Below are 23482 nucleotides of genomic sequence, written 5' to 3'. Positions count from 1 at the left end.
CCTGCCAGTCTGGAGAAATCCCAGGGCTACCAAAACCGACCCCAACACCACACTGACTTCTGTGGTGCTCATACCATGCTGGCTCAGGAGGCCACCAAATTCAGGTGACCTTTCATGTTTTTCTGTCACCTCCATTCCTCATATGAACTGACAACAGTCATCGCCAGGGAGAAGCTACCAGGATCTATCAGGAGTCTGCTCAAAACAGGCTTCATCTTTAAAGACTTGCTTTCAGCATTCTCCCAAGTTTTTCCCCTCCCTGCCTCAGCCCATCTCCCTGCTTCCACCTGCCAGGTGGATGATCGGAGTGTAATTTTCCAGACAGTAACAAATTTAAATAGGGTTGCCTATTTCCTGTAAACAACTGACAAAAAATGTGCTACCTAAACATCTCTGCAGGTACCAGTCCTGGCGAGCGTTTTTGATAGGAACAGCAATATCTGCCGAGGGGGTTGTCCTGCAGCGTGTTCCACTTCCAAATGCTTCACGGTCCATGTGCTTTGGAATCCCCTGGACTATTATCAGGAAACTAAATGCAGTTGCTTTTCTATTTCAGTTTGAGGTGTGTGTAGTTGAGGACACATCAGATTGTTTATGAAAGCAATTAGATAAAAAGGAAATTATGTTTTGAAATTAAACGGAAATAATTCTTTTAGAAGGAACACGCGTTTAAAATCCTTCAGTATCGTTTGGGTTTGCGTGACCTCTTGTGGTCACATCCCTACCTTGCAGTTCCACTTTTTTACTCGCGGTGGGAGCGCTCCTGTGACATTTCTGGCTACAGTTGTGCTGAACGGTAGGAGAGTTTTTGGCTCGCAGTATTAAACGGCAATTTTAGTGAAAGAAAAAGCTATGCTAACAGACATCTGGTGACAGTAAATAACTTTTCTCAGAACTTATGCTGACAAAAATAAGTTCTTGGTTTCGCTCTGTAATACTGTAGCTTAAGCACAACAGTTAAGAACTGTGAAATGGACTGTATTCTAATGCATCAGAAAGTTGCTTTTTAAGGACATAGCCTCACCTGTGAATATGAAAAAAACATGTAGGAAGAGCAGAGGAAGAGATCGTATTATTTTAGCTGCCATTTCTTAGCCCTCTTGTGCATCTGCCGGTAAAGCCAGCTGAGAAGTACCACTTTGCAGCCTGGCAACGGGACCAGCAGCTGTCCAAGCTTCTCCTCTGGCCACGTACCAGCTTCTCCTCTTCCCACCGCACCGCTGCTCTTGCCCTCTACTGCAGGGGCAGGAAAGAAGTTCTCCAATGCAGGTGCCGCAGCTTCTCCTTCCCTGAGGAGGTTTTTTTTGTGGGAAGGCCCCAGCTCATCCCATTACTCCTACCAACATTAATCGTAACAACCGCTGTGGCCTCACTGCAGACGAGAGGCAGGGTTTGAAGGGCTGTTAGTTAACAAGGACAGACCTTGCCGTGAGCTACTGAGCTCGGGGAAGGCCCGCCTGGCAGACCACGGCGCAGCAGGCCGGGGACGCTGCCACACGGTAGGCCCCGAGGCGCCCCAGGCCCTCTGCCAGCGGCGGGGAGAGAGGGAAAGCGGGGCAAACACGGAGACCCCGGCAGGGAGAGCCTGAGGAGCCCCTCCGGGGACCGGGGTTCAGGCTGCCGGGGGTGGGCGCGGGCGGCGGAGCGCACCGAAGACCGGGCCGGGCGGCCGCCACGGCGGAACCACCTCAAGGGCCTCCACAGCGGCTCCCGCGCGCCGCGGGGAGGAGGGGGCGGGGCCAGGATAGGCCACGCCCCTACCGGGCGGGGCGGGGCGGGCGGCGGCGGGTTTGGCGCGCGCGCTGGCGGCGGGCCGCGCTTCCCGCCGTGGACCATGTCACGCCAGAGCACTCTGCTCCGCTTCTTCCCCAAGGCCTCCCCGGCACCGCCTCGGGCGGCTGCACCGGCACCGGCACCCGCTCCCGTCCCGTCCGGGACACGCCGCCGCCGCGTTTCAGGGGAGCAGAATGGCCGCCAGGCCGCCGCCACCACCACCAGCCCCACCGCCGCGGCGAGCAACGGTGCACCGGGCAGAGCTGCGGCCCGGCGCAAGGAGGCGGGGGAGAAGGACGGAAGGGACGGCGCGGCCGCCAAGGCCCCCAGGTAACCGGCGGCGGGGAGAGGAGGCCGCGGGAGCGCGGCCTGCGTGAGGGGAGGAGGAGGAGGAGGAGGAGGAGGGGGGGGGGGGGGGGATGATGCAGCGCGCGCGGACCGTTGCGGGGGGGCGCGTGCTGTCGCCGGTGGCGGTTGGAGCGGGACCCCTCGGGGCGCGGAGGCGCCGGTGTCCGTCTGTGTCCCGTCGTCGTCGTCCCCGTCACCCCCTTCACCCACCCGGGAGACGGCGGCTGCTTGGGCCCACCGGGGCCTTCCCGGCACGGGGTGGGGGGGGGCGGTGGGGAGCGGTTTTCAGCGAGCCCCCGGGCTTTTGGCCGCCGCCTCAACGGCGTGGGGGCTGGCGGGAGCCGTGGGGGGGGTGTGTGTGTGTGTGGGGAGTGTGTGTGCGTGGGGGGGTGCGGGCCTGCGGCGCCTTGGCGCGGGGGGAGGCGCTGGCGGCAGCGGCGTGGGGTGATGGGAGGCCGGCGGCCTTCTGCCTCAGCCGGGGTTTGGGGGTAACGCCGGCATCCACCCGGAGGGGAAGCTTATTTTTAGTTTTTCCCTGGTGCCTAAATTTCCTTTCTGTCCCGCGTCTTGGTGGTTTAAGTGTCTCGGCTGGCTGATGGTTTGGCTATAGCCTGCGGGGATACCCCCCCCCCCCCCCCGGGTCATCAGCGGCTGGGTTGAAATCTTGGGGGAGAAGGAGAGCGAGAACGAAAGCCGCATCGGGTGCTTTGCGGTGGAGACGGGGTTTTTATTTATTGCTTTAGTTTTTGTTGCTTGAGGGTTTTTTGGAATCTTACTCGTTTCCTTTAGGTGGCCTGTTGAGAATTAGTCTCTTCAGGAAAACTCGTCTTGGTTATGTAGGTTGGCAATTCGTAACAGGTAGTCTGCAACCTTTTTCTTTAAGTTAATGTGACTGTTGGACCCGGTTACTCTCTCCCCCTCCCTTAAGAAATCCGCTAAGAGACTGGTTACACATGGCTCTAGGTGGCCCTGCTTGAGCAGGGGCGTCGGACAAGATGAGCTCCAGAGGTCCCTCCCGACCTCAGCCCATCTTCTGTGGCTATAAAGCTCTATCTCGGGAGGGATCCAGTAGAACTTGGAGGAGCAAATCCAAAAAGTCGTTGAAGAGAAGTATTGGCGGTGGTGTAGAAGGACTGTATAATCCGGGTTGCACCACCTGGGTGCCACCCAAGACCTTCAGTGGGCAAGCTGCTCAGAAGCAGTGTGCAGTTGCGTTTATGAAGGGAGCTCTTTTAAATGTTTATGCTCCTTAAATTACGCATCTGTTGTCTTTGCAGTGTCTCCTGTGAGTATTCACCTGGTGACTTGGTCTGGGCCAAGATGGAAGGTTATCCTTGGTGGCCGTGTCTCATATACAACCATCCGACTGAAAGAACAATAGTCAGAGGAAAAGGGAAATCCACTCGTGTCCACGTACAGTTTTTTGATGACAGCCCTACAAGGGGCTGGGTCAGTATTAAATATCTGAGGCCATATAAAGGTAAGAGATGCAAATAAAACTTTTTGAAATGGAAATATGCCACTTTTTGTTTTTGAAAAATAGGCATGGAATATAGGGTATGGTGTTCTCCATAGAGAAAGAGCAGCAAAACCAAGATCAGTATTGAGTGGGAAAGCATGTTTTGTACTTTGTAAGTTAGACATAGCAAGTTTTTGAGGGTTACAGGTGCGTTTATGGTTATATGGTTCTTTAAACGTAAACCACTAAGCCCTCTTGTTTATTAGATTAGAACGCAAACTTGAAGCTTGCTTATGTTTTGAAGTTTTTTCCTTTATTTCTCCCATCAATATAAAAGAAGATCTAAAAGATAAGTCCACTATTTCAATTTCTAGCCCTGAAATCCTTAAAATATTAGAAATGCCAAACCCAGTTTTTATTAGCTATTTGGGAACTGCAGTTTGTCCAGCATCAAAAGACTAGGCACAGGATGTTTGGTAACTAAAATTAATTCTACTGTGGTGTTATTTCAACATTTTGCGTAATAAAACTCACATTAGTAATCATGATCTGTTTTCCCCTGGTTTTATAATTTTACTGTTGCTGAAAACTGTAAATCATTGGCTGTAAACAGTCATGTATAAATCGTGTTGCTGTAAACTGTCCTGTTGTTAGTCAAACAGTACTTTGGGTATAATACACTACTTTTTGATACACTGTAGAATTTGCTTATGATGTCAGTGAAACAACTGAATTTAAACAGTTTCTTACTTTTTACAAGTCAGAGTTCCATCTCATGTGATTTTTTGGGGCTTGTTTATACTTAAATGTACTGCATTTAAGCCATAGGTAGTTTTACGGTAATAACATTACTGTTTTAATATAAATATTAGCATAATTTAAGGCAAGTGAATTGGTCGATACTTGATATGTATCTTTCCTGAAGGTATTTTAAAATAATCAAATATATTTTAACAGCTTGCAGTTGCATTTAGAAGCAAATACAGGTAAGCAGAATTGATCTGTGTACCAAAAGAAAATTGCAGTAGAGTAAGATGTGTTCAAAATGTTTAAACGTAGAAACACTGGTCTATCTACAAGAAATGTGGTTAATATAGAACAGAGTAAAAATATTTAAAATACATGCTTTGCTTTTAAATTCAGACAAAAAGCATCTCTGTATACAAAGTAAGTGTGTTGGAATCTTTGGGTAAGAAAATGGAGTTGTGGTGGTGTTTGTAAATACAGACATGACAGGGCTAGGCTTCTAACAGTTGGGCATGCAAGAAGTGGAGTTACATGCAAGCTGGTTAAGTGAATATGCAGGTGTTGCACACTTGAGTATGCAGTTAAATTATGTGATGAGATTTTTCTCCTGCCATTGTTAAATTGTCAACATTAAATGCAAAATATTTTTGGATTGTCTCACTGCGTTTGCAAAATTAAAATGGAGATCTGGTTTGTTAATGTGTTGCACTGTGCTGTAGAAGCAGCTACTTGTAACTCCATCCTTTGCTACTGCAAGCTCAAAGAAATGAATGTGAGAAAGAATTCCATTTGTCTTATTTCTGAGATAGTTGGCCTCCTACAACTCACCTGCCTTTTGTCTACCATTGACTTAGAGCTGAAGCTTCAGTTAATAGCAGCATATGAAGGGATTCACAAGAGCGGGTGAATCTAAACTTATAGGAACAGAAAAAGGAATTGCCCTTTCCCATCTATAGTGTACTCTTATGTCCCCCTTCTTCCTTTCTGCAAGTTGAATACATAATATGTTACACACATGATTCATTTCTTGAGCATGGCATTAACATGAATCTCAGCATCTTTGGGGACCCTTTCTAGAAATCAGTCTGTAGATTGGCTGGGCTTTGTGTTTATGTACAGGTAGTGGAAGGAGGAACTGTGGTGCTCAAGGGATGTGAAAGAGGAAGAGGGATGGTGCAGTTATTAATAGTAGGCTTTGCTTGATGCCCTGCAGTGTCAGGGTGAATTGCCAGCATGATTGATGATCAGCTAATCTGGCTAATACGTTGGTGTTGGGTCTGGCTGCCTTGCTGCGCTTATGGGAGCAGTTTGAACGGCCAGCAGAGCTTTAGCCAAGAAGTCTATGTTATAGATGACTGATGCCCATAACTTGAAAATAACTTTATGATTGAACTTACCTATCATTGCTAAAGTAGCCATGTGGTCTCAGTCAGGTCTGCTGCACTGCTAGTATGAAGTGTTGCTTTTCAGTAGTAACTATAGTTAGTGTGAGGGTGTTTAGAGCTTAGCTTAGAAGTGTTCAGATGTGGTAATGAGTTACAGAAATAGAAGCAATTCTTCAAGTGTTCATGTACTAGGTAGGCATTTCATTTGTGAGTGTTTAGACTTTCTCTAGGGATAGTTTATCTGGCTGAATGAGTGACAGGTTGCTATATTTAAGATGTGGTGGGAATGACTGGTAACAACACAGAATGTTAGATAATTATACTAGTTGTCTGAATACATTTAAAAGTGAAGTATGAACAGTAACTAAATGACTGGCTAAATGCTAGACTAACTTCAGTTTCTGATTAATTATTTGTGGTTTTAAAGGTTCATCAGATGGGGAGACACGGAAGGGAGGTATGTTTTATAGTACAAAGCCTGAAATTAAGAGAGCAATGGTGCTAGCGGATGATGCAATGAGTAAAGATAAAACTAAGCGGCTTGAACTGGCAGTATGCAGTGAACCTTCAGACACAGAGGAGGAGGAGGAGGAAGAGGAGGAAATGGAGGTAAAATTTTTCTTACTTGCTGTCATTTTCAGAAATAGTGTTAGAACTTAGAAGCTGTCTCTTGGAACTAAGCATGGAATATCCTGCAATTCTCTAGTACTGTAATAGCAGCTTAATCTGCTCTTTAATCATGCATGCATATATATCCATGTCTTTTTTTGCGCTGCTTCTGTGTTGTCAGGCCATACACTGGTCTCTCACCTTTTATGGTTGGAAAGACAAGTCTAATATCTCTTCTTGGTGTTCTGTACGGTAAGGACTGACCTCAGAAGTTACTTAACTTCTCTGACTCTCTTTATTGATCACTCCCTGGGTAACGCAGGTGACCCACTTTCTCACTCATAAAGAACCTTTTTTCTGATGCATCTTCTTATCTTCTCTATCTGCTAGTCATATTCCAAGTTCCCCTAAGTTTGATCTGAAGTTTTAATTTATCATAATGTAGAAATTTCTAACTTCTTGAGTATTCATTGTAAGGCCTTAAATTGGATTTTTGGAGCCTGCTCTCATGTTGTAGAGTAGCACTAAAGTACAAATTCTTGTACTGGTGTTAACACCAATCTGTTGGTGGGGTACCTAAAAAGAGATCTTTTATTGTATTGTATTCAAGTTGTGTTGTGAATGATTCAAATATTATTTCAGTACCACCATATGCGTTGGAATAAATTTCTTTGGAAAGGAATGGTACGAGGAAACTGTCAAGGGGACAGTGGTTTTCTGTACCTCCTCTGTCAGCATGGCCCATCTACTCTTTCTCCAGTGTGACATTGCCCCGAGGGACAGATGCCACTCCAAGCGTTGTGTTATGTTTGTGGCAACAGTGTGGTGGGCACTGGCACTTGGTACTTATTACAGTCCCTCCACTGCTGTTTTTCTCCAGCACTGGCGCTGGAGTTCTTAAAGTTTCAGGCTGAAAAGGCAAATAATGGAGCTTCTTTTCTTTCTCCTAGACATGCACAATCTTCTTGAAGGTTACTATAAGGTAGTATGTTTGTAGGTGGAAATAGGTAGTTAACTCAAAAAAACCCAAAACCAAACCCAACCCAAAACAAACACAAAACCCACAAAAAACCAAAACCACATGGGCGAAACTCACATAGGCCAGTACTGAAAGGCTGCAAAACCCAGTCACATTTCTGACATAGGTCGGTAGGAAAAAATTACAGCACAGAGTTAGCTTATGGAGGCATTTCTCCTTTGTGCTGAATTGCATATACCATATGCCTTCTGTCCAGTTTAAATATTTTGTTCATCAGCATCACTTATGCAAAGAATGAGGCTGTAAAGAATGCAAAGAGGAGTAATTATGCCACTGGTCGGTAGCAGTTTGTTATCCAGAAAAAAATTTAATTCTGTGAAGGTAAATGGAATTGGCTGTGACTCTGCTGTTTCTTGCTTGAAGTAGTATAGCTACTGCATTATTGCACGTTTTTGTGCTTCTTTTTGCAGCAGCGATACTTTACTTTGTAGCCAGAATTTTCTAGAGGTAAAATAATTTATTTTTCCAGCAGATGAGTGAAAGTGCATCAGGCAACAGTGATGACTGCAATAGTGAGGAGGATGTGAAGAGTAATAAGCGAGTAATGAGCAGGGAAAGTGCCATAAAAGCCAAAAGAAGAAGAGTGTTGGATTCTGACAGTGATCATGATGGTTCTGACATAGAGTTCAAGCCTGATGTGAAAGAAGTGGCAAGCAGCGAGGAAGGTAGTAGTGGGGTGGATGAAAATGAATCTACTGACACAGAGACAGATGCAGAGAGTGTCGCAGAAAGCCCCATAAAAGTCCCTTCTAAACGAAAGAGAAGAGAGATAAACAAGCCTGCTAAAAGGAGTAGCTTAGAAAATGAACGTTCTGAAACGCCCAAAAGAGCAGCAACGGTTTCTTCAGAAGCCAAGTCTAAGCTGACATCATTTGCAGCACCTGAAACTTTTGAATCTCAAGCAAATGCTTGCAGTGGAGGCACCAGTGGCTTCGCAGTATGGGAACATGAAAAGCTTGATTGGCTGCAGGAAGGGAAAAAGAAAGATGCGCACAGGAGACGGCAGAGTGACCCTGGTTATGACCCATGTACTCTGTATGTACCTGAGGACTATCTCAACAAGTGTACGCCAGGAATGCGGAGGTGGTGGCAGCTGAAAAGTCAAAACTTCGATGCTGTGATTTTCTACAAAGTTGGAAAATTCTATGAGTTGTATCATATGGATGCAGTCACTGGTGTAAACGAGTTGGGCCTGATCTTTATGAAAGGTACTTGGGCCCATTCAGGTTTTCCAGAAACTGCGTTTGGCAGATTCTCTGATGTTCTAGTGCAGAAAGGCTACAAGGTAGCCCGTGTTGAGCAAACAGAAACTCCCGAAATGATGGAAACGCGCTACAAGTCAATGGCCCACCCAACAAAATTTGACAAGGTTGTACGCCGAGAAATATGCAGAATCATCACCAAAGGAACTCAGACGTACAGTGTTCTGGACTGTGATCCCTCCGAGAACCATAACAAATACCTTCTGTGCGTTAAGGAAAAAGAAGACTCCTCTGGACAACGTGTTTATGGGGTCTGCTTTGTTGACACGTCGGTGGGGAAGTTTTATGTAGGCCAGTTCTCAGATGACCGGCACTGTTCGAGGTTTAGGACTTTAGTAGCGCATTACACTCCCGTGCAGGTACTGTATGAGAAGGGGAACCTGTCTGTGGACACACAAAAGATACTGAAGGGCTCACTTGTTTCTTGCATTCAGGAAGGGCTGATCTCTGGTTCCCAGTTCTGGAATGCCTCTAAAACACTAAAAGTCCTTCTTGAAGAAGGCTATTTCAAGGAGAAACAGAACTCTGAAAATGGATGTTCTCTGCCCTCTGTAATCAAATCTTTGACTTCAGAGAGTGACTCGCTGGGATTAACTCCTGGTGAAAACAGTGAATTAGCTTTGTCAGCTCTTGGGGGATGTGTCTTCTATCTCAAAAAATGTTTGATTGATCAGGAGCTGTTATCGCTGGCAAACTTTGAGGAGTATGTCCCTGTGGATATTGATACTGCAAAAACTACGAGTCCAAGTAGTTTCTTTGCCAAAACTGACCAGCGGATGGTGCTGGATGGAGTCACCCTGATGAACTTGGAAGTCCTGCAGAACGGAACCAATGGAACCACAGAAGGTACTTTGTTGGAAAGGATTGATTCTTGTTGTACGCCATTTGGGAAGCGACTCCTGAAACAGTGGCTCTGTGCTCCGCTTTGTAATCCTAAATCCATCAATGATCGATTAGATGCTGTTGAGGACCTTCTGGCAGTGCCAGATAAAATGTCTGAAGTTAGCGAGCACCTGAAGAAACTTCCTGACCTCGAAAGGCTGCTCAGCAAAATTCACAGTATTGGATCGCCACTTAAAAGTCAGAACCATCCTGACAGCAGGGCCATCTTTTATGAAGAAATCAAATACAGCAAAAAAAAAATTGCTGACTTTTTGTCTGCGCTGGAGGGGTTTAAAGTAATGAATGAAATTGTTGATGTCATGGAAGAAATTGCCAGTGACTTCAAATCTAAAATCCTTAAGCAGCTGGTCACCCGCAAAGCCAAAAATCCAGATGGCCGCTTCCCAGACTTGAGTGCAGAGCTTAAAAGATGGGATACTGCTTTTGATCATAACCAAGCTCGAAAGACAGGAGTGATTACTCCAAAGGCAGGTTTTGACCCTGACTACGATAAAGCACTACAGGATATTAAAGCTGTTGAGGAAGATCTTCACAAGTACCTGGATAAGCAACGCAAACTGCTTGGATTCAAATCCATGCTCTACTGGGGGGCAGGCAAAAACCGATACCAAATGGAAATACCGGAAAGTGTAGTATCACGTAATTTACCTGAGGAATACGAGTTGAAGTCAACCAGGAAGGGATATAAGCGTTACTGGACCAAGGAGATAGAGAAGATGCTGGCTGCCATGGTTAACGCTGAAGAGCGCAGAGATGCAGCACTAAAAGACTGTATGAGGCGTTTGTTTTACAACTTTGATAAAAATAGCAAAGACTGGCAGACAGCTGTGGAGTGCATTGCTGTGTTAGGTAAGAGATTTTCTTCATTTTTACATATAGAATAAATATTCTTATATAGTAAATGATGAAATCTGATCTGGATAAGCAAAAAAGGCTTGTTGCCAGCTCTTAATTTGTAGTTTAAAAACTCCGATTGTGATAACAGGGTTGATAATTAAGAGTGATCACCTGTTTCCTTCCTGTCAGTAAATGGCAGAACAGTTGTTAGGTCCTGATGTTTGCAAACTCTTTCTTCATTCCTGTTGTGTGATTGTAGGTGTGCAGCTGAGTATTTCTCGCTGTTCAGCATAGCCTGGTGGGTCTCTCGCTGCTTCTAGGATTCTCATGTATGGATTAGTTGCTTCTTATTAAATGGAGGCAGTGATGCAGATGGAGGTATAAAAATTTAACCTGCTAGTCATCTTTCCGTCTGAGCAGGCTGCTTTCTCAGCAGCCTTCAAAAATAAAAAAAGTGGTCATTGTCACTGCTTCGAAGAAGGTAGTCTAGTAGGAAGACTTCCCCAAATCTTCCTTAAATTTCTAGGGTAGAACAGTCTCCTGCATTCCCTTCTCGGGACTGGCGTACTCTTGTGCTGTGAATTTTCTCCTTGTGCCTCGGAATGAGGCACTCTGGGATGTCTTTGTTCCAGGGAAAAATGAAAGCACTCTCTGAATGCCACTGGGGCAGAAAGGGGAGGACAGGCAGGCAGCGAGCGCTGTCTAGGAACGGATTCTCTGAGCGGGCTAGAGAGCTGGGAAGCAGTCACGTTAGCTACGCTGCAGTACCAGGGCAAGTACTGAATTGATTTTCAGTAGAAAGGGAGACAGCTTTCAGGCTCAGCTGTAATATGTGTACATAAAGTCTCTAATATCACGTAACATGGTCTCATTTTGTAGGTAATCGGCTTTTAGAACCTTAGAGCTAGGCTAATTGAGGGGGGTTGTGCTGCTGCTTTCTGCTAGGCCAACAGAATTTTAGTATTTATATAAATTTATTCTGGCAACTTTCAAGCAGCATTATGATTCTTAACAAAGTAATTCACTGCCACAGAAGCTGATTTCCTCTTTACTTACCCTGTTCCAAATTAAAAACCAATGCAAGAAAATAATGTTTTATACATGTACATTAAAAAAATAGCTTTTGAAGTGAAATTATGTGGATTTTAAAGACTTAAACTAAAAACTAGAGGGGAGGATTTTTAATCTGGCATCGGTAGAAACCTGGAAGGAATGAGGAAAGACATGGTGAACATTCCCACCTTTTACTTGTTCTTCTGGAGTACTTATTGGGTGTTTTCCTTAACAGGAAAATGGAATGGAAATGGAAAATTGTGTTTACAAAAATGCTATTCAATGAGTAAATGCATTCCAGTGAATGAATAAAGAAAGGTTGAAAGCGTGACTTACTGGAATTTCTCTTAATCTTATAGATGTCTTGATGTCCCTTGCTAACTACAGTCAAGATGGTGGTGGACCACTGTGCCGACCTGTAATTCTACTGCCTGTGGATAGTGCTCCTCCCTTCCTGGAACTTAAAAATTCACGCCATCCGTGTATTACAAAAACTTTCTTTGGGGATGATTTTATTCCTAATGACATTGTGATAGGCAGCAAAGATGAAGATAGCAGTAGTGAAGCTTCCTGTGTGTTAGTAACTGGCCCGAATATGGGTGGCAAATCTACGCTCATGAGACAGGTGATTGACTATCTGCATAAGATTGAGTGTTCCAGCGTACCTCTGTGTTTTGCATAATTACATGACTGTTTATAAATGTCAAAGGAGGTCCCAGGAGTGGTCTTCAGGGTGTGCAGCACAGTACAGCAATTACACTGTAAAGACAAAATATAGTCTGGTAGAAAATGCTCATGTTTAGATAGTAGATTTTCTACTTTTGCTTACTTTAGTGAGGAATAAGTTTTATTTCTCTTATGAGAGGTGGTTGGGAAAAATCTTTCTCAAGTGGCCTTATCCAGGATTTGGCATCATCTGGTAAAAGATGCTTCTGCAGGTTAAACAAGATGAAAATAGACTTCGGCGGCCACTGGGAAAGCAACAGGGAGTTTGCTTTATTAACACTGCTTGTGGTGATAACTTGTGTTTTGAAGGCTTTCAGAGTACTTTAGTCCTACTTGAGATTATGATGCTGCAGCCTGGAGCTGTTAAAACAGTGGGGAGCTTTAGGCACTCTAGTCTTTGTTTTAGGGGAAATACAGTTTCATTCCCTCGTTCTCTGTGTGGAACTGAAGCTCCAAGCACATAGTAAAAATTAAAATGTTTTAATGTTTGTTCTGCAGGCTGGTCTCCTGGTTATAATGGCTCAACTGGGATGCTACGTACCTGCTGAAGTCTGCCGGCTTACACCGATTGACAGAGTATTTACGAGGCTTGGCGCCTCAGACAGAATTATGGCAGGTGAGTTTCTGAAATCCAAAGTGCTTTTGCCACCGAGTGAGTTTCTTTTCTTGCTTTGAGTGGCAAGTTGGAAAGGGATAGTCTGTTGATTCTGGGGGGGAGAGCTGGGCGACTCATTTGTTGTCTCTCGTCGTTCAGAGTAGAAACAGGATTGTAGTTATGCTTGATTTGTTTGATATGCTTGTCCTCCATTATTTTTGACAGACACATAGGATCACTTTTTAATGAATTTTAATATTAAAAGCCTGCCTTCCAGCTGGATGCAAGTCTGAGGAATATCTTTTTGGATATGGTACAGCTGATTGTGTTCTACTTAGACGGGTATCTTTTTCTAAGTGTTCTGCAATAGGACAGTGATGTTCAGGTAGCTGTGGTAGAGTTGTTTTTTACCTTCTTGCAAGGCCTACCTAGAGGTCCCTTGTTTCAATCAGAATGCCTGCCTTATGTCTGAAATCCGATTTCTTCAGACAATGAAGAGAGAGGCAGGGTTCCTTCTTGGAAGCGGTAGTTGACAGTTCTTGGGAGTATTTTGTTTCTTCCCATGGAGAGGAAGACGGAAGTGGAGGATGACCCAACAACTGGAATGGGAAAGTCTGCCTGTGGTGGTAGGTTAAGTGTCACGGGGCTAGAAGAACAAAGTATTTTTTGTGGTAAGAAGAGTAGTATCACAACTCATTTAAGGAGGGTGCAGATTTTCTGTGATCTTTCTGCTGAAAAATGTGGGTCAGTGAATATGAAAGGAATTAAGCCTACTGAACTTGTTGCACATAAGGAATTTGGAAATGAATCATTCTGAGTTCTTAATTAAAAAAATATTTACCCTTCCCCAAATCAAGGCTTTTCTTTGCAGCTAGGGAATTTTATTAAGGGTTTCTTTGCCCAGCTATTTTCCATTTTGTTTAATTTCAGTACAAAAAGAAATTGTAAGAATGGAAGAATACTTAAGTGCTTATGGTAGAAATAAAAACTGCCCCTTCTGCAAGAGAGAGGTGGTCTAGAAAAATGTAACATTTTCAACTTATTTTTCTGTCAACTGAGAGCCAATTCTTTTCCAAATACATGCACAAATGTTTTTTCACATCATGAGGCTGAATGCTGCGCAGCGGAACTAGCTTTGAAATCTGTTCTTGTCGCATTAGTTTCCACACTGTGTAGAAATGAAAGCACAGTGAAAGTTGTCCCATGGCAGTCATTTTGTAATGGATGTCAACAGGACTTTTATGAAGTAAATTTTAAGTAGTATCATTTTAAAATTGCCTATGTAATTTTAGGGGTTTATTTTCTACAGCAAATAAATGGTTATTCCTAAACATTGTTAAAACCATATTAAATCCTGGAAATTTCTTTAAATAAATGGAGAATATCAGGATTGCTGGACACTGCTTAATAATTCATGTTGAAAAACTTATGTTAGAGCACAGCAGTGCTTATGCGGCATGAGTACAGGAAGTAAATACTTGCCTGCTCTGAAATTACATTAATTGCTGCTGCATGTGATTATTCGGAATGAACCCTGCAAAGAACTAGTAAATCTGAGACTTTACACGTGTGGATTTGGCATGTACAAGGGTCTGAATGATTGTGTAATTCTGCTTGTAATCTGCTAAAATACAACTTCAGCTCTACATTTCAGGCCTTGTATTATCTGGGTTGCTAGAACTCCTGTAAGATGTTCAGTCCTTAGCAGCAGTATATTTCTTTTGTCATAGCTCACTCAAGTAGAGTACCTACGAGTACAGCCTTTAATTATCTGAATAATTCATTACCTTATGACATCAACAACCAAACTAGTAAGTCTAGTCTCTTGTCTTTTTTAAGATTTTCTGCTTGCTTTTTTACACTGAAAAGCCACACACCTTAGGCCTGCCTCTTGCATTTAAGAGCAAGAAGGGGCAAAAGATTCTCCCCATCTTGTATCCTTTGTGCCCCTCTTTTTGTCCAGCTGGCACATCTGACCAGTGCTATTAAAAGTAGACAGATAAGGTGGCCTAAAACTTAACTCAATTAACTGTACTTGTGCCCATGCCTGTACTCTTTAAGGAGCCAAACCCTGCTTTTTCTGGCAAATGGAGACCTACCATTTTCATGCTGGAAAAAAAGCTTTATGTTTTTGTTCAATTTGCTGTCACGTTTCATTTTAGCTTGACCAAGACTCCAGTGCAGATTAAATGGGGGTTTAGTTGTGGTTTTCAGATCTTTGACTACTTCATGGCTTCTCTTTTTTTTTTTTTTTTTTTTTGTCATTTCTTTTAAAGGTGAAAGTACCTTCTTTGTTGAATTGAGTGAGACTTCCAGCATTCTCCAGCATGCAACAGAGCATTCCCTTGTCCTTGTGGATGAACTGGGTAATTAGTCTATTTAGTAATAGATGGAAATTAAATCTAAGATTGAAGACTAGCTGTAAGGTTGTTGGGCTGATTAAATGGCAACCAAGTACACAGGGGCAGTTTCATCATAATGCTCCTCATGTTTAACTGGTCAGTATCTATGCATGTCTCTCTTACATGTGCTTCTTAGGTGCCCTGGGAACTAATACACCTCCCACCCCCCAAATCGTTACTAGCCTGTTTCTAGCCAAGTTTTTCTGCTTTCCTTTGCATAATTACTTGCAGCAAACCTTGAGCAAGCCGGTAGCAAGGCTCGAGAGAGCAGAAGTGTCTTTTTCTGCAGTGCAGAAGAGAGTGGGATTGTTATGGGGCAAATACTTGGGTCACTACTCGCTGCTGTTTGTCAATCTTCCACACAGTGAAGAGGGAGAAAAACAAACAATACAAATTGATACATGGCAAACAATGCATTGCATTTGTCTTTAGAAAAGCATCTTTGCTTCTGTTTGTTAATCTTGGCAATTAAAGGTGGGGGGTCTATCCTCAGTAGCAAGTATACTATGGATTGAATTTACTTTGCCACTTTTGTTCCCGAGTATGCCAAAGCTTTTCCATTTCTTCTCCAGGCAGAGGCACAGCTACTTTTGACGGAACAGCTATAGCGAGTGCAGTTGTGAAAGAACTTGCAGAGAAAATCAAGTGTCGGACTCTGTTCTCCACACACTACCATTCGCTGGTAGAGGATCATTCACACAACGTGGCTGTGCGGCTTGGCCACATGGTATGTGTAAGTGTAATGTGCAAGTTGTGAGCACCGAAGTATGGGATTTTTCCTTCTGGCTGATAGATCTCATGCTGTGTGTGCTTTTCTGCACTCTTCCACCCAGAGTCATAGATGTGTCCTGAGAAAAGGATGTGATGTTTCATGTGTTTATTAGTCTGGAGGTAAGTATTACATACACTGACTTGTAACTTACTCTTTCTAGGCATGTATGGTTGAAAATGAGAGTGAGGATCCAAGCCAGGAAACAATTACGTTCCTGTATAAGTTCATCGAAGGAGCATGTCCAAAGAGCTATGGCTTCAATGCAGCAAGACTTGCTAATATTCCAGAGGAAGTTATTCAGAAGGGGCACAGAAAAGCGAAAGAGTTTGAAAAAATGACCCTTTCACTGAGAGTATTTAGGTAAGGCCTTGTTTTCCCTTTTTAAGTTGCACATTGCTTGGTAGGCATCCATTTTAAAAATTGGGCAGTGGCTTTTGCTCATAGTCTCACAGCAGGGGGGGCAGTTAAAACTATTTTTGTGACTATCAAATGTACCTCACAAGCAGTGAGGGAGGGAAGTACTAAAACCTGACTACAAGAGGGCAGATACAATGAGTAATGCAGTATTTTAAGCCTTGGGTCACCCTGCTAGGCTCTAGGGCTCAGAGCTTAATTTCCATAGAGGTGCAGGGCTGGCTGTGAGCCGAGCCAAACCGAAGGAATGCCTGAACCAGCCCAGCGCTGGCGGCTGCTGCACAGTGCTGGGGAGGCACTGGGGGCTGTTACAGTAGTACTGGAGCTGCTGGTGACTGCCTCTGCAGCAGGTAGTGACAGCTGCTGGCAGCCTTCACACCAGGCACGAAATGGCATCTCCCTCTTCTAAAGCTGTGCAAGTTAGAGGAAGCTGAGGCTCTGTGTCCATGCTGGATAAAGCTGATTTCATTATTTCCCTTAGGTATCTCTGCCTGGTGGTGGATGGTGCAACAAGTGATGCAAATGCTGTTCAGAAACTTACCGCTATGATCAATCATCTTTAAGAACACAAGTGTTTTTGGTACTGGTGGTTTCTCAAAAAGGTGGTATCAGACAACGTTATGATCTAATAAACTTTATTTTTTAAAAATGACCATTTTTCCATTGTCTTTCCTAGGAAATTAAACCCTTTAATTCTTACCTACCCTCTACATAATGGTTATTGAGTACTCCACAATATATTAAGTCTAGATGTTATGGTACATGCATACACTTTCAGGCTGTTGATTACCCACTGTCACCAATACACATAAATGGAAAAAAGCTATGAAACTGTATAGGGCTGTATATATACTTGTCTCAGCTTCATTAGAGCAGGAAATTACTGTGATTTCCAGCAGGTTATGTAAGTAATGTCCAGACTGTTCAAAAAAAACTATGAACAGAGTAAAGTACAAGACTGTTTTGAGGAGACTTTCTACTGTGTACTTTAAAACATAGTAAAATTTCTTTCACAAAACTTAGTTACATGGGTACTTTGTTTTATAGTGCATTATAGTCTAGGAAGTCTCATTAAAACACTCGCTTTTTTTTGTTAGGGTGGTTTGAGTACAGACTATTGCTGGGGCAGGGAAGGAGATTATTCTAACTTCAGAGGACACCAGAAAAATTGCTGGATATAATTTAAGATTAGTGTTTTCTCTTTCATAGAAAGAACGTACATACTGGGACATGAGTACAGTTACAGCAAGTCTAGGTGTGCTAACAAAACAGGACACATTCAAGTACAATAAGATTTTTTTGCTTGAAATTAGAAACAAACTACATGAGATTAAAGCATTAAAATCATATTTCTCAATCTGAATAAATGTTAAAAAATCAAAAGAAATGCAGAAGTGCTAGCTCACATTTTTTACCATGTTACAAAAGCAATTGGTACCCATGTCCATAAAGGCAGCAACAAAGAATGCTGCTTGTCTACAGAATAGTACTACTGCAAATTGGACTGCGTTTCAATGCTACTTGTAAAAACACCAGCTTTCAGAAGTTGGTATCTGTACAAAATTGCAGCTTATTTTTCTTCACTTCTGTCCCTTCAAAGTCTTTGTTTACACAGTAATGCTAAAACGCCCAGTTCTGTTATCCTGAGTCAACATATTGCCACTTTCTTTTTTGGTAGGTTGAGCTCCATAGTGTCAACACCTCACACATCCGCTTTAATACAGTCTCTTTCTGCAGAAATGGGCAAGTATAACTTCCTCCAAAAAAAAAGTTTTAACAGTTATGATATTAGAATGGCAGGACTTTCTTTCTGAAAGGAATTCAGTTGTGCTGCAATGTATTAGATTCTATAGGTGGAGCAGAGTCATATAGTGTATCTGTATCATGTGTAGGCTCTCCAGCAAGCGTACAGGGATTAGACAGTGTTCCAGCACCACAGTCACAGAAAAACCTACAAAGAAAGAGAGCTCTTTAGTTTCTACTTTACTCGCATTGTCGTAATTGCTCAACATACTCGTTTGAAACGTACCTATCATGTCTAATGAATTCTACGTCATGTCCTTGATGGCACTTCTTAATGCAGTTCACACATATGGCATTACGGTCTGTGGTGTTACAGGTGTGACATCTGAAGTAAAATGCAGCATGTTAGGCATGAACCAAAACCTGATGAGCTGAGTAAAGGGCTGGGGGAGGGCGTAGGGGCAGAACAGCACTAAAAGGTTGTGCATCGGACTGTAAAACCTGAGAATTTTACATGAGCTTGGATTTCGTGGCATAATTCTGTTGCTTGTTTCAAAAAAGCAGTTCTGCTGTATAATCCCTTAGGCTCAGGTTCACACTAACAGTAAACTCAGTAACAGTAAATTCAAGACAATGGGAACTTGTTTAATCCTCTTCTGTTACAGTTGGGGAAGCGTACACATTTGTGTGTTAACAGATGGCAACTGTTTTAGGGGTCTTCCTAGAAGAGAAATTGCGTTTATTTGAAAACCTTACTGTAGGTGACAGAAAACCCGTTACCTGTAGAAGTCATGCATCGGATAGCTGGTGTAACTTGAAATCTTATATAGACACTGGCCTCTACTGACCGCTTTTTCTATGGCATCTTGATTGTTCATTATTTTGTTATCTGTTGGGGGGGGACAAAAAAGCCGAGAACTAGTCACACCTGGATCAATGACTTTTTTTTTTTCTTGAGGTGTTAAATCAGAGCCCCTTCCCCTTAAGAGCTAAACCCATTAGGAACAGTTAGTTCTATGTCTGCATTTTAGTCTTGGCATTTAAGCCTATCAAATCTCAATGCCAGATGATGAAGGCAGATGCCCAGACAGTGCAGTGCACTCCTCAGACCAGACTGAAGACTGTTCCTCTTTGCACGCACACGTACCTGATAAACCTTCATTTAAATACTCTTTGTGAACTGGTTTGTGAATAAATGGTTAGAGAAACAAGCCTTGGTATCAGGCTTAAGTTTTCTGTTGAGAAGTCTGAAACCCAAATGTTTGAAAGCCTCTTGTCTACCACAAGGACTTTTACCCAGCCCTTAGAAAGCAGAAAAGCATGGCTTTTCCCCCAGGGGAGTTTACAAATAAGGCACTTTCCACCACAACGGAAGTGGGAATTAGGTCTGCCCACCTCCACCATTTAAAAGATGTGTCCAAAGCACAGTGAATTTGAGCTACTCAGCTACTACGTTTTCTGTCAAGTCCCAAAGTGCACCTCAAACTAGTTCTGTCCGCTCTCAGTAGCATCACAGCACGGACTGATGCAGTCAGTAAGCCCAGGAGCTGTGAAGCAGGGAGCCAGAGCTTGTGTTTTAAGTGGTATAAAGAATATACAGGAAAAGCCATAACAAGTACAGCCAAGCAGGTAAAAATTCTGCAAACTGAACCTTTTTCTTCTAAAATAACCTCCTGTGGAGCTGTCTGGCATTCAAACCATCACTCCAATCTCCTCCAAGAGGATCTTGTCTCATGCGCACTTCCCCACTATACATGGGAATTTTATGTATGTAAACTGTTCCTAATTTCTGAAAAAAGTGATTTGGGATTATGAATATTCATGCTTTTAGATCCTCAAAGCCACATGAGGCATGTTTCTTTACTGGACACTTGTTTTCAGATATGTGACAAAAGACTTTCTACTATACTAACTTAGAACTGGAATTTGAGGTGGGCCAAAGACCAGTAACCAGTTTGGAAACAATTTTGACACAGAAAAGCTAATAACAGAGTTTTAATATGATAGGAAAACCTTAAGTTACCTTTGAAAGTGTCTGGCTGTCTAAAAATCTAAGATAGCTTAGCTTGGCTTGTTACCTTCAGCTGAAACTCTTCATTACAACTCAGCCTAAGGCAATACCAAATCTGAGCCAAAGATGGAAAAAATGGTACGATAAACCCAAAACCCAGCACCAAATAAAAAATGCAGAAGTGAACAAACACAACCAACAAGGGCTCAGGCTCACCTTTCATCGTGACATTGACACCAGACGCTAGAAATAAACCTCCAAAGCGGTTGTTGAAAATCTGATTGCCTTCTAATGTTGCAGTTGCATGATTTGTTATTTCAATACCTTTATTGGGTCAGGGGAACAAAGAAGAGAAAAGAAAGTGGGAAAGTTAAATCCTTAGTGATTGTGCATTTGTACCTCTCTCACGATCCATAGTTTGTTCATTCTTTTTAAACCATCATAAACTCAGGGGGAAAAAAAGGAAAATGACACAGCTAGAAATTGCACTGTAATTTGCTATAAAACTGAGGTTCAAATACTTCTGTTGAATCCTTTCAAAGAGCTACAGCTGACATGCATGGCTTGTAACATGGTAGTAACAATACACTACTAGTTTATCTGGTAATAAAATGGTGCTATGATCCTGTATTTTCAAGGGGGATATGATTCTTGGGTGCTTAAAGCTGTCATCTTCACATATATTTGGAAGTTCTTGTGCACATACCTTACCCTTTTTAAAATATCTTTTAAAAAAAGTTCTCAAGATGGGCACCTAAAATTCATTTCTTTAAATCTTAGCTTTTATCAGTAACCCGTGTCTTCCAAGTCATTTGTCCAGGACTGCTCTTGACAGCAACCTATCCTTCCCCCCCACCACACTGAAACAACACCTTTAGAGGCTCTTCTCAGAAAACTTGCTTCTTCTGAAAGAAAGATGGGAGAAAACTCAAGAATGCAATTTTAGTTGAAATGGAATGGAATGCAAGACGTATGGAACTGTGATCATTAAAACAGTAAATTGCACAAAAATCACTAGTAATCATTCTTCATCTCTTCTGGAGTAGGAAATGCTCATTTTAGTAATTTTTCAAGTTTGTTCAGCTTGAGATGCAATAGAAACCTCTTTAAAGTATACATTTGCTCTGTTTTCTAGGTTTTAAAGCAGTGATAAAATATTCAAACCAGCATCCAGCAGATAACTCTAAATATGTCCTAGACAACTTTATCAATTACTTCTAAAATAATGAAAAAGTATTTCACAGAAAAATGAGAAGGCAGAATATGTGTTGTTTCTCAACACATGTCTTCAATTCCAGAGACTGCTGTAAGGATAATTCTGGCTACAATTCTGAATTCTCAAATGATTTCTAGAATATACTGAAGGATATCCCAATCTCTGTTAAAATGTCTAAATACAGTGGGGTAAAGAAACTCAAGAGTTAGCTTTGTGAAGAGCTTACTCTAAGCTCCAACACTTCAAAATTTGATTTTTGTTTTGATTTAAACACCACAAACCTGCAGCAAATCCATCGAATATTCTATTTTTCCTTAGCACAGGGTGGCTATTGGTGCTGATAAGAACACCGGCTTGAGCATTCCTGAAGATATCATTCTCTTCCAGAAGACCTATGACAGACCAACAAACATGACATTTGAGCTTGTTAACATTTCCTTACCTGTAACCATTCTGTGAAATATTTTCAAAACATCTCATGTATCATCATCCTGCTAATTCCCTTCATTTGAGGAATACCCACCAATAGCACTGAAGTTAGTGATAAAAGTTTAAAGTAATTCTCAGTATATAATCATGTAAGTGTATTTTTTTCAGTGTACAGAATAGAATTTGGGATCGCATACACCATTACAGAAAACTCCATTTTATTTTTGAGGAAACGCTAAGTCTTTTCACTTTCCAAATTTTTCTTCAATTTTTCTAACACCTTTCTGTTCTTGTCTTCTAAAACCAGCAGCCTGCCAAAGCAAAGCTTAACTTGCATTTTTGTTATTGCAGGACAGGATTACTTTAAAATGCTTAACTTAAAATTAAAGCTCATTCACTGCAAGTGATTATCTACAAAATATCAGAAGCTGATACCAGGACACAGAACAGTCAGGGGATTTCAGAGGAGGACCACTTCTAAATTTACAAGTATACCAGAGATTCCTTAAAGATCTGTCATCTTTTCCCCCTAAACCTTTGACACAAGCAGAACCTGAACTGTTCAGATGCATGATTCTGGCTACATGACTTGAATTCAATACCATCTTTCAGTCAAATGGCAAAGCTTACAAAAGCCGATGGGATAAAAGGACTGTCTTAAGCAGCAATCTAACAGTCGTCTTGGATGAGATTAATAACCTCTCTGCCTCCCACGGATTTCAGTATTACTGATGTAATTAAGGCTAAAAAGCATCAGTGTACGTTCGTTATAACTATTTATTACTTCAGAAGACAAGAGCTAGGTTTCTAAAGAGCACTTTAAAAGGGACACTGCTTAATCTGAAATTAAACTCTTATCCAGAATATTCAGTATATGCCAGTAAGGGAAAAAACTACCTCTTCCCCCATTAAATATACAGATGCCTCCATCTCTTCCATCATGGATTTTATTTCTTCTTAGTGTAGGATTACTGTCTGTTTTAATCCATACACCAGCCATTGCATTATCAAAAATTTCATTGTCTTCTATAAATCCAAGCCCTAAAATTGAAGGAAGGGTGGAAAAAAATAAAATCAAAAAGGATAATAAATGGGAAGAGATAATATTGCAGAATATAAACAATTCTGGATAAATCTGAAAAGCAAACCTACCAGAATTATAGACAAGAATACCACCATTCTGACCACCCCAGATCTTGTTGCGTCTAATTTTGGGGTTGCTTCCAGTTCTAGAGAGAAACGCAAGCAAAGAAGTAATTTAAAACATTTTACTATCTCCCAAGGCCAAACGCTTAAAACACCTCTGCAGAAGCGCCCCACAGATCTCACTGCTTAAGAATCTTACTAAATACAGTTATTTCCAAACATGCAAACATATTTTAGCTTTACAGACTTCTAGTCAATATGCAGGCTATATTGGTAATAACTTACTCTTGTAAGTTGAAGCAGAGGATATTCAGACATACTGGATTTCAAAAAAAGTTATTTTTAGAAACAAATTTACAAGAGCAGTTAAAAAGACACAAAAGAGCACAAACCAAGCTACCTCTGTTTTGACATAAAATGAGAATACGTTTTACCTTATTTGAACCCCTGAGTACATGTGATTATAGATGTCATTGTCTTCTAACACGCCATGTCCATTGTCATAAAAATAAACTCCAACCTAACACATCAAGAATTAAATTATTAGTTCCAAAGTAATGAAGTATAAAACCACAGAACTTTTAACTCTATGGCCCTCTTGTAACCACAGAGC

The 23482-nt window shown here is 42.1% G+C and overlaps 2 protein-coding genes across 4 annotated transcripts in view; one reads left to right on the top strand and one right to left on the bottom strand.

The window, feature by feature from the left end:
* Window positions 1-1770: 1770 nt before the first annotated feature.
* MSH6 (mutS homolog 6) lies at window positions 1771-16976 on the top strand. 2 transcript variants are annotated; one of them, XM_030034477.1, is made up of 10 exons: window positions 1771-2103; window positions 3399-3601; window positions 6140-6321; window positions 7833-10374; window positions 11775-12040; window positions 12640-12757; window positions 15013-15102; window positions 15711-15865; window positions 16071-16270; window positions 16806-16976. In XM_030034477.1, the coding sequence occupies exons 1-10, from the start codon at window positions 1835-1837 to the stop codon at window positions 16885-16887; spliced, it is 4107 nt and encodes a 1368-aa protein (XP_029890337.1). In that variant the 5' UTR covers window positions 1771-1834; the 3' UTR covers window positions 16888-16976. The 2 variants fall into 2 exon arrangements, with proteins under 2 accessions (XP_029890337.1, XP_029890336.1); XM_030034476.1 differs by having other exon boundaries at window positions 7830-10374.
* The window catches only part of FBXO11 (F-box protein 11), a 77876-nt gene continuing 71336 nt past the window's right edge, over window positions 16943-23482 (bottom strand). For both annotated transcript variants that reach the window (XM_030034478.2, XM_030034479.2), the window contains exons 16-23: window positions 23304-23389; window positions 22876-22952; window positions 22621-22764; window positions 21576-21686; window positions 20295-20402; window positions 18848-18956; window positions 18354-18452; window positions 16943-18275 (exon numbers count right to left, since the gene is read on the bottom strand). In XM_030034478.2, the coding sequence (XP_029890338.1) occupies window positions 18146-18275; window positions 18354-18452; window positions 18848-18956; window positions 20295-20402; window positions 21576-21686; window positions 22621-22764; window positions 22876-22952; window positions 23304-23389 (864 nt within the window). In that variant the 3' untranslated portion in view covers window positions 16943-18145. The remainder of the gene's footprint in view (window positions 18276-18353; window positions 18453-18847; window positions 18957-20294; window positions 20403-21575; window positions 21687-22620; window positions 22765-22875; window positions 22953-23303; window positions 23390-23482) is intronic.

This window comes from Aquila chrysaetos, chromosome 13 (genome assembly GCF_900496995.4).
Source record: "Aquila chrysaetos chrysaetos chromosome 13, bAquChr1.4, whole genome shotgun sequence".
NCBI lineage: Eukaryota > Metazoa > Chordata > Aves > Accipitriformes > Accipitridae > Aquila > Aquila chrysaetos.
Note: the sequence above shows the minus strand (reverse complement) of the source record. Positions and strands in the feature narration are given on the sequence as shown.